This window comes from Hippoglossus stenolepis, chromosome 6, assembly GCF_022539355.2.
Source record: "Hippoglossus stenolepis isolate QCI-W04-F060 chromosome 6, HSTE1.2, whole genome shotgun sequence".
NCBI classification, from domain to species: domain Eukaryota; kingdom Metazoa; phylum Chordata; class Actinopteri; order Pleuronectiformes; family Pleuronectidae; genus Hippoglossus; species Hippoglossus stenolepis.
The window spans coordinates 2,889,238-2,905,359 of NC_061488.1; the positions used below are offsets into that span (position 1 = coordinate 2,889,238).

At 44.6% G+C, this 16,122-nt stretch overlaps 1 protein-coding gene across 1 annotated transcript; it reads right to left on the reverse strand.

Moving 5' to 3' along the window:
• Positions 1–589: 589 nt before the first annotated feature.
• On the reverse strand, positions 590–12,978 carry kcng1 (potassium voltage-gated channel, subfamily G, member 1). The gene is made up of 3 exons (XM_035159644.2): positions 12,826–12,978; positions 3,262–4,089; positions 590–1,480 (listed from the first exon to the last, which is right to left on the reverse strand). Exons 2-3 carry the CDS (start codon positions 4,033–4,035, stop codon positions 734–736), a joined length of 1,521 nt encoding a protein of 506 aa, XP_035015535.1. The 5' UTR covers positions 4,036–4,089; positions 12,826–12,978; the 3' UTR covers positions 590–733.
• Positions 12,979–16,122: the final 3,144 nt, after the last annotated feature.

Below are 16,122 nucleotides of genomic sequence, written 5' to 3' on the forward strand. Positions count from 1 at the left end.
GTGCTCTTCTTATTTATTATGTCAATCCACATATTTCACATCTGAATCACAATGAATTTCAACCTATGACTATTAAATAAGGATCTTAATGCTTTAATAGTTCTCGTGAGGTTTACGTGTCATTTTTGTAAATTTGACTTAAGATTCTGTGACTGTGAAGCAGAGATAACAATTTTATTTTTATCCGCTCCTCTTCCTCTTTTCCTCTTTTTGTGGATTCTTCACGTTGAATCAAAGCTACACAGCAAGGCTGCATTTCTGGGAAGAAAAATAAACCTTGTACACTTTACACTTGTTGTTCTTAAAGGGATGGTTCACCCAAAAAGGAAAATTCACTCGTTATCTACTCACTAAACACTTCAGGAGTCTCAGGGGTAAACAGGGTCGCAGCCAAATCCAATACAATTGAAGTTAATGTGTAAGAACTTGGTGTAAATGAAAACATTTAAGGCTTAAGGACACTTGGATGACACCACAGGAGCAGTTTGGAGGCATGTTGTGTTTTTTTCTGTTGTTTTATTACGTTTGAGGAAGTGGTCGCCATTTACTTCAATTGTATCGGATTTGGCTGCAACGCTGTTTACCCCTGGGACTCCTAAAGTTCATCGGCACAGTGGTGAGTAGATAACGAGTGAATTCCCATTTTTCAGTGAACTATCCCTTAAAGACACTTTGACTCCCTCTTCTCGTTCTGTCCACCAGTCTCAGTCGTCCATGTCTCTGGGGTCAGACCCTATGGGGAGAGCATGTCGCTCTCTAAGGAGAGGCTGCTGCCCAGGCCGGCCATGCGGCTCCGCAGCAGGAAGTGTGTCCTCCTCTGCAGCAGCCTCTGCTGCTCCTGCTTCAGCTCCACGTAGGAGCGCGAGAAGGTGTGGAAGATGGAGGTGACGGGGAAGGCCATGAGCAGGATCCCGCTCAGGATGCTGCTCAGAGCCACCACCTGCCCCGGGATGCTCCTCGGCACCATGTCCCCGTAGCCCACTGTCGTCATGGTGATGACAGCCCACCAGTAGGTGGCAGGGATGCTGGTGAACTCCTGCGTGGCGGCCATTTCGTTCTCGATCAAGTACAGCAAAGGGGAGTACAGTGCGATGGCCACGCACAGGAAGAGGAGGAGCAGTCCAAACTCCCGTGTGCAGCGGCGTGCTGTCAGGCCCAGAGTCTGCAGGCCCAGCGAGTGGCGAGCCAGCCTCATCACGTAGAGGATGCGCAGGGCCCTCAGGACCCGCAGCACCAGGCCCACTTTGTCCAAGTAGCTGCTGCCTGAGCCCGGGCGCTTCTCCTCTTTGGAGGTGATGTCCACCACCAGGGTGATGTAGTACGGCAGGATGGCCACCACGTCGATCAGGTTCAGCGGCTGCCGCAGGAAGGTCAGCTTGCTGCGATCCTGGATGAAGCGCAGGGTGAACTCCAGGGAGAACCAGGCCACGCACACCGTCTCCACGATGAAGATGTTGTAGCACATCCGGGAGCAGGTGCCCTTGTGAGGGAAGGAACAGAGCGGGTGTAAGTGGTCACGGTGATCACTAGAGGGAGCCACTTAAATGTGAAGCACAGTGGAAGGCTGCAGAATCAACTTCAAAATTATTTATATATCAGGACAGAGAAAATATTTGGGCCTGCACCCAAACTGTGCTTTTAAATTTTCCAAACAAATCTCAATCATTACGTGAATGCACGACGTGTCATTGCCATAAAAACATCATCACCTATGTTTACTTGCTTTTTTTAGTGACTTATGTTTGAGGACGTTTTGTCATAAGACAGAAATGAGGCTGATTCAGAGTTTTAAAGCCTCTCAAAGCTCACAGTTCGTGGCCCAGAGCCTTTGAGACCATTGCAGGGGAGAATATATTTAAACCTGTGCTCAGTCTGACACTTGCACACTTTCCCTGCAACACTTTTTTTGTCTGGGCGTAAAGAAACAAGAGGTGAGGAGCTGTTAGAATGAGAATATCAACACTTTTAATGAGACAGAGAAGAGTGTGAAAGCTTCTCGGGTCAAATATGTATATTTCTGCATGTGACTTCCTCTGAAATCACTGTTCCACCAAGGAGATGATGTTCTCATCTACTTTGTTTAGTTAGTTAGTTAGTTTTAGCAGAATTGTGCAAAAACTACTGGACAGAAGCTTGAATTTCTTTTCACGTATTAAGGGGACTGATGTGTTGCAGATCAGAATAAAAATCTGGATCTTTTATTTCCTGTTTGCTTTTTCTTGACCCATTTATTTGTGTTTGGTCTGATGATGTTTTTTGACAAAACGAGACACAGATTTAAAAAAAATGTCTGAAACTTAAACACTTGATGTGGTTAGAAGTTACTTTCAAACAAAAATAGTTGAGATCTTGTTTTTCTCTTGCTGCAGCAGTGACTCTTCATTTCTTTTCCAAAGCAGGATTTCTTTCTGCAAAAACATCTAAAAGAAATTCATTAAAACCCTGTTTGCATATATACGCAAGAGAAATTAAGTGAGTGGATCAAATATTCCATTTCCCCCCGACGTGACAGGACCAGGCTGCTAATTACGGTGGTGATTGAATTCAGACGTAATAATGAAAGCGTTTCATGAAAGCTGACTGAAGACTTCAAATATGTTTTTTTTCTAATCAGGCCAATCGTCTAAAAGGACTTGACAGACGAGATGTGCCACGACGAGGAATTTTAATAACTGCTTTTGAAAATAACACATCACTTTACCTCCGTTTTTGCTTTTGAACGCAGCTCAATTTAAAAGCCGCTGCAGCAACACAGACTAATCCAATCTTTCCACCATGTCGGGTATCAAAGGTTCGTTGTATAAATACTTTAGTGTCTTTATGTTTTTACAACAGTTTGAAATAAGGAACACAAGATCCTTTCCCAGCAGGCGATGGAGTTTGGATCTTTGTTTTAACTTTTCCTTTGACATGAACAAGTTTCTTTACTTTTTCCCTAGAACTTTGTGTTCATCCTACCTGGTTTATCTGCACTGAAGAGTTTATAGTTAATGTTTTACACACACGATCGTGTAGTTTATTCGAGGACGTAGAGGAAGACATGTTCAACTGGTCCACACACCAAAGACACATTGGCTATGAGCCTGTTTATTGAATTTCTATTCATATTGAAAGTATCACGTGTCCAAATCGCACAAAATTCGTCTCTGAACTTTCTCTGGCAATTTACAATACACATACCAAGTGTGAAGCCAATAATATGAAGGGTTCCTACGATATATGCTTCACATACAGACAAACGTGAAGTGTCATTCTACTCACTGCCTCCTCCTCCTTCCTCATGGCAGGCATGGTACTGATGGAGAGGTTGACGGCAGTGATGGTGACGAACAACACCGACAAGCAAGCGAAGATCTTCCCCGGCAGGCCCGAGTGCGGCCTCTCCACCATGTCCCTCAGCTTGCCCATGCAGCGGCTGGCTCTGGACTCTCCTGCGTCCTCCCTGTGGCCACTGTCTGAATCCAACAGGTCCTCCAGGAGCTCCTCCTCCTCCTCCGCCCTCTCCATCGCCTCGAACTCCTCCACGCACTGCAGCAGACGCCGGCGACAGCACCACTCCAGGTTCTCCTCGGGCACCCCCCAGTAGAGCAGCTCCTCCCTGAAGGAGAGGGCGCACATGGCCCGGAGGGACCGCAGCTTGCCCGCCCGCAGGAACGTCAGGATGGTGCGAAAGGCACAAGGGCTGCGGTCGAAGAAGAACTCGTTGTGTGTAACGTCGTAGTCATCGCAGATACCCATGATCTCGTCGAAGCTGCTGCAGAGGTGCAGCTGGCCCAGACGGGACAGGGGGAAGTCCTCCAAGGTGGTCCAGGGCAGCTGGTAACGCAGGCCGCCCACATTGATGATGGCGTGCAGCTTACGGCTGCTGGACAGTTGGGTGTCGTCGTGGAGCTCTGGAGCGCGCTGGGCCCTCTTGTAGAAAACTCCCTTCTGGGCCTCTTCCTCTTGTAGGGGCGGTGGGTTGAAGGAGGTGTCGGAGTCGCAGCTCAGGGCGCTGTAGTCATAGTCAGAGCCATCACCCGCCAACAGGGTCATCTTTACTGGTCCGCTCACATCCCGGAGCTCAAGCTAGCACCGGCACATCTCGACCTTCAGAGAGAAAACACAGAGAACAGACTGAGACAGTTTCAAGCTGCACCAGTTTCCTAAATGTGCCGGATTTGTTTTATCAGCATCCTTGAATTATTCTTCGGGAAAATAGTGAAAATGTTGAAAAACACATTCCAAGATCCGCACCAAGATGTAGCAGCTTCCATCTCTGACACATACCAAATCTGTTCAGTTGGTTTCGCTTAGAAACAAACAAACCAACAAACAAATGAACAGGGGTGAAAACATGAAATGAAAATATCTGATGTAAAACTGCACAAATTATGTACAGACCTAAATTTCTACACAACTGGATCCAAACAAAACAAAATAATCTCATATGAAGAAATGAAACCATGTCACACTGATGACATTTAGACTTTCAGATGAGAGACTTGTGTTGTTGTAGTTTGTATTTGTTCTGAGTGTGAATCTGCGACACCGGCGGCAGATTGTTGAGTTCTCACGTTTACGACAAAGCTTATTGTTGAAGAAAGAAAACAGTTTTTCTTCCTACTCAGATTGAGCATCTGAATTTCTTACACCGGGATTTTATATTTGTCTGTCTTGTTTTCTTGCTTGTACATAAAATATGTTTCTGTTCTTCAGACCGTGTTCTTCTGGAGAAAGATCTCAGACGTTGTTCCTGGAATCTGCCGGATTCACTCTGATAACCACTGTTACCTTCACTTTCCACATCTTCTCCACCTCCTTGTTCAGCCCTCTGTGGTTTTCCAGCTTCTCCTGATCCTTCTGCTTGATGTTGTCGACACTTCACTACTGTCTATCTGTCCCCTCTGCCTTCTGCCTGCACCCCTTCAATCTCTGGTCGTGACAGCAGCTCACATCGGAAAACATGAGCGGGCTGTTGTTTCTTTGACAGATGTTGTTTCATATCTCACGTCTCACTGTAGCATCCCAACAATTCCCATATTCCCAGCCCTCGTGTAGTCAGCATTTTGAAGACATTTCTAATTAAATTGATGAAATTGAAAAAGATAAATGATAAAAATCTAATTGGTTTTTATATCCTATTTTTCAAAGTAACAATTAATTTGAAAGGACGTTAATGGCCTTGTAGAGAAGCTTCCTGTGAAGCTGGAACACTAACATTGTTCAACGTTATTCCACTTGTGCTTCACCACTGAAAACATGGAGCGGTTCCATCCTCTTCCCAGAGTGAGCCACTCCACAGTGCAGCGCTGCAGCAGCGGGAGGCACTTACAGCGCATTGATTTTAATTATCTCCTGTCTGAATGTGAAGCCCCGTGGAAACGGAATTGTTGCAACAAGGAAATACGAGTAATAAATGTGCAAATGTCATTCGGAGATCAGACTTCTCCTCCAAGGCCCCACAGCCTCCTGATGACACCACGTTTACATATAGATCCGGATCCTTATCTGGGTCTGCACCAAATTGCACAGACTCATAAATATCACTCCGCTAAACATGCCTGGTTTTATCGATACATAATTATCTGAAAAATCAATGAAAATGTTGCCCCCTGATCCAGATCCACACCAGAATTTATGGATTCCACCCGTCTCCACCTGTCTTCTTTGACATTGTGTTTTTGACATTTTCATCAATGTCCCAGGGAATAATTCTCTGGATCCAGATGACAGAAATCAGGCACATTTAGGGGACGGACATGTAAGAATGCTCAGTCTGCGAGCTGCTATCACAGCTAGAGATCGATGAGGTGACAGATGAGACGATCCCATCGAGCAGGAGGATCACGAGAAGAAGTCTCCTCTTTCATCAATGTCCCAGGGAATAATCTATGGATCTGGATGAAAAGAATCAGGCACATTTAGTGGACGGATATCCTAGAGTGTGTACAGATGAATGTAAGGAGACTGTTGGGTCTTAGCGGAGGTGTGAACTCTACTGAGTGTCACTAAGTGGTTTGGAACCTGTCACCTGTAAAGAACTTACAGCTAATACCCATTTTCTTGTTTAAACGATCCGAGTGGGTTCAGGATTGAATCCAAATGCAGTTCACAAACTTTGCTGGTTGCTCGACACTGAATAAGAGAAGGGACACATTATAAATGGGTTGATAATGAGTTCGTCACTCCTCCCAATGGAATGTAAATCAAACATGTTGGACTCTTTTCCCTTGAAATATAAGAAATGTTATGTAATATTATTAATTGAATTCCGCATTTTATTATTTACTATGTTTACAATTGCACTGGTTCAGTGTAACACAAATTACGGTAAAACCTATTGTCTGGCATCGTGTTTTCATGTTGGCAGTGGAAGCTGTGTTTCCTGCTTTGGAGACTTTGGGGCGACAGTCCTCCTTTGAGCCTGGAGGTTAATGGCTGCATTGAACGCACCACTTCTCTTTTCACAACAACCACTCAGAGCGCTTTTACACCACAAGTCACATTTGACACCACAAGTCACTTTCACCCCTTTCAAAACACACATGGGTCAGTGCCGCTCCATCGATCACGTACCCTGACAGGTGGACATGTCCGCGCGGAGCTGTTGTTGATGCTTTTAACTTGACACGCACGTTACATGCACACAATCGCTGCCCTGTGTGAGTAACGTCACGACACACAAACTGGGACTGAAGTGATTCGATGAAACTATGGCGACCGTTAGGTTCCTGCTGCACGGACGTGTAACCTCCATGAAGCCGAAGTTCTTTTGGTTTGCGCTTGATTTTAGTTATTCAGGCTTTTTTCTTCCAAACTACAGCCCACGTTCACATCCAACAAAAAATATATACAAGTGTCCCCTTAACAAATGTATAATCACTAGATCCAGTTCTTCTCCATAAACAAAAATATCTCGTTCCTGAAGCAGAAGTAGCAAGTAAATAAGAAAAGTTACGTTTTCTTATTAATCACCTTGGTCCACAGGTATGACATTTTCTTTTTCTGCAAAGATCTGCAAGTTTGAGAGGTTCGAGACGCCATATTCAATTAATGGTGAATATCTTGAAGATTAGAAAAGAAGAGTGGATGTTTCTCCTCTGTTCTGCACTTTTTTTTTTTGTTCAAATGAATAATCTCGATGCTTGTTGATCCAGGACGAAGGGCAGGGGGGTGAGGACGTCCAGGCAGAGATCAGGGAAGACGAGACGAGACAAGTCACGATACATCACGACTGTAGCTGCATCATTACTGCTCTGACTGGGGATCTGCTCATCTCGGTCTCGAAAACATCAGTCCAACAACTCCCAGGAAAGCACAGAGGGGAAATCACATCAAGCTTCTGTACATTACATCACAAACATGCCTGTGTGCGTTATCTGAGCAGTATGAAGATCTCATTTACGCCTCATTAAACCTGGTCACTGATCTCTGGATACATCGGGGAACGAGGGATAACAGCCCCCCCCCCACAGAGCGTGTGGACATCTGTTCACCGCAGCAGACTGGGAATCATAAATCATGATCCTGATGTTGGATCCTTCACTGATGTCACGGTTCTGGATGCTTTATTTCATCTCTCTCGCTGGTTGGATTAAAACACAGGGATTCCACCGGGTGTTAGATGAGGTGCAGTCACACTGTGAGTTTCACTGAGAGCAACATCTCTACTGTTTGTTCTCTGCAGGGACGTATATATATGTGGATAGATAGAGAGAGAGATAGAGATAAAGAGAGATAGATAGAGACAGATAAAGATAAAAATAGATAGATAAAGAAAGATAGAGATACACAGAGAGATGGAGATAAAGAGAGTGAGAGAGAGAGAGAGAGACAGGAAGATATATATTGAGAGAGAGAATAGAGAGAGAGCGATGAAGAGAAAGAGAAAGAGATATATAATATAGATAGAGATACAGAGAGGGATAGAGATAGAGAGAGTTAGATACACAGAGATATAGAAAGAGAGAGAGAGATAAAGATAGTGAGAGAGAGAGATAGAAAGATATAGATTGAGAGAGAATAGAGAGATAGAGATAAAGACAGAGATAGAGATGAAGAGAAAGAGAGAGGGTGAGAGAGATATATGATAGAGAGATATACATTTATAATATAGATAGAGATAAAGACAGGGATAGAGATAAAGAGAAAGAGAAAGAGAAAGAGAAAGAGAAAGAGAAAGAGAAAGAGAAAGAGAAAGAGAAAGAGAAAGAGATATAGATAGAGATAGAGATAGAGATAGAGATATATAATATAGAAAGAGATAGAGATAAAGAGAGAGAGAGATGAGATACAGAGATAGAGATAGATGGAGATATATAATAGAGATAGGGATAAAGAGAGAGGGTAGAGAGATAGATATATATGATGGAGAGATAGATAAAGAGAAGGATAGAGAGATAGAGAGATGGAGCAGCCTTCGTGCATCACGACAGAGACACAGATTTCTGTTTGTCTCTGATGCAGAGACGAGTTTGTGGCTCGTGTCCAAACTAATTGAATCAATTACATTAATTTAGGAGGAGGCCGGTTCGCCGCTCAGGAATCAAAATGTCAGAGCCTGGATCTGCAGCTCCACCAGCTCTGGGTCGGGAAGGAGGCTCGGGCGTCTCAACCGGGGACGTGACTGTGTGACTGAACGCTTATTAGGCACCTGCACTGTCAGTGGGAGCCACTGATTACACCCAGCACCCCCCTCCACCCATGAAATTAGAGAGAACCCCCTGAGCTCGACTCTCTGCCTGCTGGTGTGAACCTACGTGATCCGTCCTGAGGCTGTGTCACTGTTTCTCTCTTCAGTCGCTGACATGTGGAACCTCGGATCATCAGTTTCCATTTTAGAACATCGAGGCTCACGATTTAGGAATTTAGAAAAGAGAAGATAATAAATAAATAGTATATAAAGCAATGATACTTTAAAAAGAGGCAGATGAACAGACAACAGGAGGACTGAAAAAGCCATCGTTCAAAAATACAACCTGGACAAAATCCACATTCACAGACAAACGCCGTCTATCAAATCAGAAGCAGAACGACGGTGTAGAATTCCTCCTCTTATGCTGCCACGAATCCGTAAGTTCTCACCCCCCCCTCCATCATGTGGCGGAGGTTATCGATACGCCTACAGTGCACCAGCAGTGTGGACGTGCACGGGCCTACACCGCTCTCCTGCTAGATTAAATCACACTTAACCCCTCGAGGCTTTTTGATTTCTCACTTTGCCTTTAGAGCCGATTGTGCTTTTTCGCTTTTTGCCACAGTCACAGGGGCATTTCTTTTTAAAAACTCGTCCTCCTCCGGGGGACAGAGTCTATCTCGGAAGCAGAGGGATGAAACATGGCGGCGGCTGCTCTCCCCCACCAGATCGGCTGAGGTCTGGCCTCTCTCTGTGCCAGCGTGATCGCAGCTCAGCCACAGGGCATGTTCTCCAGATTGCCTGGTGAGTCACTGGGTTGTGAGTCCCCGTTGCCTGACTGCACTGTGCATGCGTTTCCCACTGTGCCCTCCCCTCGAGAGTCCCTGGAGAGCCTCACCACCGCCAGTATCGATCAAGATGACTTTAATGTGACGGTTACGAGAATCGCTGCAAGGCCCCGGTGGAGCAACTTTGCCGTAATGAATTCCAAACCCTTTTTAGAAGTTAGATCGTTAACTGAGATGTTATCGTCCTGCAGGAAAAAGACTTTCTGCCCCGTGATGCCTCCGATTGGTGGGAATCTACTTTTTGAGGTGAACACGTGCAGAGCGGCGAGGAATCCTCCAGAAATGACTTGAGCAGCTCATTCATTAACGATTCCTATTAACGGCGACATTGAAGCGTGGGAATGTTGGACAGATCTTTTCCAATCTGTCTCCGGATGAGGGATTTGCAATTCAACTTGACTCAGACTGTGAAACACAAACACATGGTAATTTAATGAGTGATCAGTGTTTCTGATGAGAATCCAGCCCTCGGAGTCAAAGTGACGTTTATTTAACAGCTGCTCACTTATTGGATTCTCCTCATCATATTAAATTCCTCCCGACGTGGCAGTAACGTGTCCTCGTGAAGTCTTTATCAGGATGCTCTCAGAAACGTGGATGTCTGTCCTGTTCTTTCTCTCTCCGGCGTAATAACCATTCGTATGATGTCCCCTTTGTTCTCCCCCAACAAACGACTCACATCCTATTCCCTTAACGGCTCACTGTTCTCTAATGGACTATAAGAGCCCGCTGTTTCCAGAAATGGACTTGAAACCACAAAAAGCTGCAAAGAACCAACTCCCTCTCTCTCTCTCTCTCTCTCTTTCTGCTTCTCTTTCCCTCTGTCTCTCCGTCTCTCGCTGTGAAATCTGGTTAGACACAGAAACAATCGGCGCTGCCAGAAGCAGTTGCACCCCAGAACAGACCTTTCCTTACAGTACTCCCAGCAGGAGCAGTTGTAAACAAAACAGTTTCTTCTTTGTTGGGACGTGGGCGGCGTGAATGCATGTGGAAAAACCCTGGACGCAGCCGTACTGTACCTGCAGGGCATGTGGTCGTCTCCCTAACTCTGACAATGTGCTGCAGTCTGTTCCCGAGGTGCAGAGAACTACACTGTGCTGCACGTAACACACTTCAATGTTGAGCTTCATTTGCAGTAATGGCTGTTTATCGTCTATCTCTTCTTGACCATTTGATTTCAAAACCTCACATGCAACCCAACGACTCTTCTTTACTGAGATAACCCCATTGTCATATTCTAAATGTTAGAGAGAATCTAACCTTTTAAAAATGCCATTTAAATATATTTTCCCCCATCTTGCTCTTTTGAGTTAAATGTCTCCCGAACGAAGAGCATCACACCTCCGTCATTTTCTGTCTGCAGTTTATCTCCCAGCTCGTCCCCTGTCTGTCCGTCCTCCTAACCCCCGTCCTCCTAACCCCCGACAGGCCGGGGTCTGAGCCGACCCACCTAATATCCACGTTTCTGCCTCACTGCTCCACATTATGCCTCCGCTCTCCTCGTCCGCTCGGCCCCCAAACAAACTGTGACAAACAATATTTACTAAACCCACAGCTTCCCATCAACTTCACACCTGTACAAACTGGTTCAGTTTCCCTCGCAGGCGTTTCTGTGAGTGGATGATTGTACACTCGACTAACTGGATTATGTAAAGATTGCCTGGCAGTAAGTTGTCTGCGTTTGCATCTGTGTGTTAACCAAATATTCACTCTTCATCTTTCAAAGGCCTCTTCCTGCAGAGCTGCAGCCGTTCCAGCACCGTGTCGCCCTCGGCTACGTAAACAACTTCTTTTCTTTTTACAGGCAGCTGATGAAAGTGCGCCTGCAGCTCTGACCTCATGCCGGTGAAGACCTGTGACCGTCCGTCACTCCGGTGTTTCAAAGCCTCTCTGCACCAGCACCCAGTGCCGGACCCCGTGGGCTGAGGTGACAGGAAGTACGAGCAATGATCGATTCAAGAAAAAAAACACTTTTAACACTATTCAATGTTCTGTGAGTGGACAAGTGCTTGAGCTGATGAGATGGAATGAATTCAGCAGACAAACAACCACTCAGGGCTCTTTTTGTCTGATGGATGTGAAGCGAGGTTCCACGAAGACGAAGGAAACAAGATCGCTTGATGGTCGGCGCTTAAATTGTTTGGTGGTTGAGTGCAGAGAATTACAGCTTTCCTGTCACTGGCTGTAACAGACCGAGCCTCACACACACAACACAAAGGTGACCACAGGAATTTGGTGTGTCCTGAAATTGCTTTTGCACAGCGTGTGGTGGTAAAAGCTCAGTTGAGCAGCAAGAGGCACAATCTCATTCAAGCGTGGACAAAAGATTCCAGCCTCCACGGTCTTTACAAAACAAGAACTTTATCCCACTTCCACTTTCAGAGCACATCCGTCACTCGGCTTGTGTCGAGTCTGAGCCCTCGCCGGAGATGACGAGACTGCGACTCTTCGATCTGCTTTAATGACGCTTCAGGATATCTACCTTACACATATAGACTCATGGGGGGGATGGCAGATTATAATTACTTCTTTGCAGAGGAGAATCGGACAGGGAAAAAGTCATTAGTTCATCTCATTACAGTCACGATTACCTGGAGGAGGGAGAGAGGATGATGTATCACAGTATCATATATCACCGATCCAAACTCGTATCGTGGGCAATCACATCACGGGCCATAATCTAGCATCACCTTCAGAGCGAGGCCACGTGCTGTTTGGTAAATCAGCTCTTACGCATTCACCGAAAAACACAACATCGGCCATGATTCACCGCTCGAGGACTTCTATAAGTGGCTCTCGGATTCAGAAAGTTTCTCCGACCGCGATTTGCATTTTAAAATTAGAATTTGAGAGGTGGTTGTTGATCCTTGAAGCCAACGTGTGTGCTGTGTTTATATATCGCTGCCTGCAGAGCACGACAGAGAAACTTGTCTCTGCAACACTGGACCTTGTCTCTGCAGAGATCTGGGTAAATGTTGACAGACCATAACACACTGTACCGTGGCTGCAGCGTGGTTACCATGGTGTGCACGCAGGGTCTCCAGTATGCAAAACACCGGCATCTGTGCAGGACATGTTGAGGAGGTGGTCGATATTAAATCAACTCAATCTGGTTGGAACCGACCTCCCTGATGCACCCGAGGCTTAAATAAAAATACTACACGGCATATTTTCACAGATCTGATTCTTTTTCTACGTCGTCGTGCTGAGATCTACTGAAACACAGAGTAAATCTGACAAACCTCCTGCAGGGAAATCGGTCAAACTCTCAAAGTGTGACTTACAACTGGAGGGTGTCTCACTCCAACCTCAAGTTTGGGCGCATGATTATTGATAAAAGAACAAATTCTGAATACTCACTGCGCTCCCGAGTCACTTCCTCTGCAGCTGGTGGTTCGCTGAAGGCGCTGAGATGCACATGGGCAAGAAAAATATGAAATGCTTGTGCTGCCGCCTGGTTTAACTCTGCTGCCTCTGTGCACCAGCACCAGGCTCGTGGAGTACGGAGGTTATTTGATGATGAGCAACAGGCTGCCTCCCCTCCCCTCCTCGCCCTCCCTCCCCTCCCTCGCCCTCCCTCCCTAGCTCCCTCCTTCCCTTCCCTTTGCCCTCGTCTCTCTCTCTCTCTCTCCCTCTCCATCTCAACTCCTTCCTCCCTCTGGCTCGAGCACTGACATCAGAAGTGGGATGTGCCATTAAACCAAAAGCTTTTGAGAGAAATCCATGGCAACCACCATCTAGAAAGCCGTGCCCCCCCCCTTCATCAAACCACCACCACCACCACCTTTAAATGAGAATAATCACTGTGATTGTGTGGAGTCACAAAAAGAAGGTTTATATTTGTCTGGTGGGTTGCCCGGCGGAGGGGGTGGGCAATCTCACCAGGGTGTCCAATTTTAGACAAGTGGTGGGAAATGCTACCATGAGGTATGATGAGGAGGAGGAGGAGGAGGAGGAGGAAGGCTTCGGCGCCGACAGAGAATCTTCATCACCAGGAGCACAAACGCTGCCGTCGTCTCTTCCTCTGATCATTTGTTCTCAGATTCACCAAACACAGTGTTTCCATTAGAAAAGGAAACGACTCCCTCTCTGTCATTTTCTCCTCAGTGCAGGTCTCAGACATCATGAGTCCAATTTTCTTTCCCATTCACCTGCGTGTGATAAGTGGGTTTAAAAAAAATACTGTTATTATTCCCTGGCTGAGCTCTGAGCTTTAAAAAAAAAAAACAGATATAAAAAAGCTGATAATTCCTGTGAGAGCTGCTACAGAGCAGAGCTGGTTTTCAACTGGGACACAGAAGAGTTAGAATAAGAATAAACAATCATTTACTTTCAATAAAAGTGGTTACAAAATTTTATAAATCTTCCTAATGACCCTGTCTGGAAGTTTGAGTTCTACATTGACAGATACGACATAAGATGATAATGTTAGACATGTACAGTATATAAGTATTATGGTTTTCACACTAAACACAAAGAACAGCTGAGAGGGATGAAGATTAGTTGACGGACATCCACAGCTTCAGTCATATTTTCTCTGGACCTTCAATATGTCAGAATAACAAATTATTATATATATTATAATATAATATAATATTTTTGGGACATTTCGTCTTTATTGACAGGCAGTAAAAGAAAAAGAAAAATCAGACGATCATCAAATTCAACAGGATACATCCTCTGAGGGCCATGAATGTCATACTTGTTGAGGTTTTCTTCTTCTGTTTGAACCAACATGAAAAACAGCTTGTTTATGTTCATTACTCCTAATATTTGCTCATTCTGACTCATTTTTCACGGACTATTGCACAAACAATGGATCTATAATTATATTCAGAAATCAAATCAGTAACAATATACGTAAATCACAGCAGCATTCAGATTCAAGAGCTGAAATTTAAGAGCTGGATGTTTTATGACTGTTTGCTAAAAGGTTTTTCAGCAGCAGTGATTGTACCAACATGTGTTCACCTGCTGACTGTTGATTGTTAATTATTAATAAGGATTAAACCTGTTTCTGATGCAGACTCAAACTCCAGCTCGTGTATTAGCGGTGAATTTAAGCCGTTTTACTCTCTGACTGTTGAAAAAAGGCCAAATGTTCAAAGCTCTCTCAAGGTTCTCAGATCCTCACGGGTCTTAAGCATAAAAACACAGATTTCAAAGACACCTTTTATCTGTGAAACTCCACAGATGATAAAAAGAGACGTTTTCCTTTTTTTTAAATGTCAGTCGAGCTTCTGTTTTCCTCACAGCCGGGAAACTCCCTCCGGCTTTTCAAGGTTACACTTCAAGAATTCACAATTCACTTCATCATCTTCACATCGTCTGTACAAACATGTCAAGTCTTCATTGATTTTATTTTCCGGATCACATGTTTTGTACGTGTGATTTGCCACAAGGCTTGATTAATATTGATTATTGATCTTTATCTGATTCCTAACTTTACCTTTGCAGTCAATGTGCAATATTTGATGCTGCTGTAACACAATCTTTTCCAAATCTATCTATCTTTGTTTTGTTTTTACATTTTATTTTCCATACAGAAATAGAGATGATTTCCATAAATGATTTAGGTTGTTTGGATTCTTTCAGGTCATTTACTGGAGGTTTGTTTGTCGTCTCTTCCTCATTGTAACTTCGCAAACTAGATATTGACTTTTCATTGTTTATTTATGTAGATATTACATATTTCCACACTGGTGCATAAACAGTGTCGGATATCTTTCCACTGTTTATTCATTTTGTCTCAGATTTCTTATTTCACGTCCCCTCATTCTGAGAAAATGAGACTTGGGGCAAACAACAGTGACGGAGTTGAATGAATCTCTCAGAGGTGAAGAAGGTCTGCAGAGAACCTGAGGAGATCACTTGTTCTCTCCTGGTCGAGGTGACGGATTCAAAACCACAAGTACACGAGCTTATAAGATAAGAGAAACTCACAAGATGCCAGAGAGTAACTGGAGCCGTCCAGTTTTCTGTTCATTTCAGATTTTATACATGATCTCATTATTCACACAGTATAAGGTCGTGACCTCACAAATTCACCGAGAGACAACAAACAATGAGCGAGGACCTCGATTGGTTGGGTTGAAAAACAACTGATTTGTATTTAAACACCATCACACTGTTATTATCTGAATGTGATAATATAATTGATGATGACAGCAGTAAACGAAGCAGCGCCAATTAATAATCAGAGCAATGCTACTGACGCTGTGTCATTAGTGCATATAACAGTTATATTAAATCATATATTATAATAATATAAAAGTGTCGGGATCCTGCGGCCCTGGAGTCAAACACACCTGCAGAATGAGGAAGATGAGGATGACGAGGTGTCGGAGGCGTTAAATTAAAAACGTTCTTTATTTCCACACAAACAAGCCGGAGTCACAGAAACACATTTCCGTGTTATCTGCCGCTCCTGCTCCGTCGCTGTCGCTCGTGCAGCAGCGCTGATGAAATGAATTAGAAAAATGTCATCCGCAGCAGAACCGTGACAAAACCCTCGAAGTTAATGAAGCTAAAGTTTTCATCAGACAGCAACGTGCTCTAGGAATTCTCCCTGTGTGTTGTCACGACGAGGCTCGACGGGCCCCGTCCAGACCGAGGAGTCAAGAGAGTGAAGGAGTGAGTTGGCGGCACAGAGGAGAT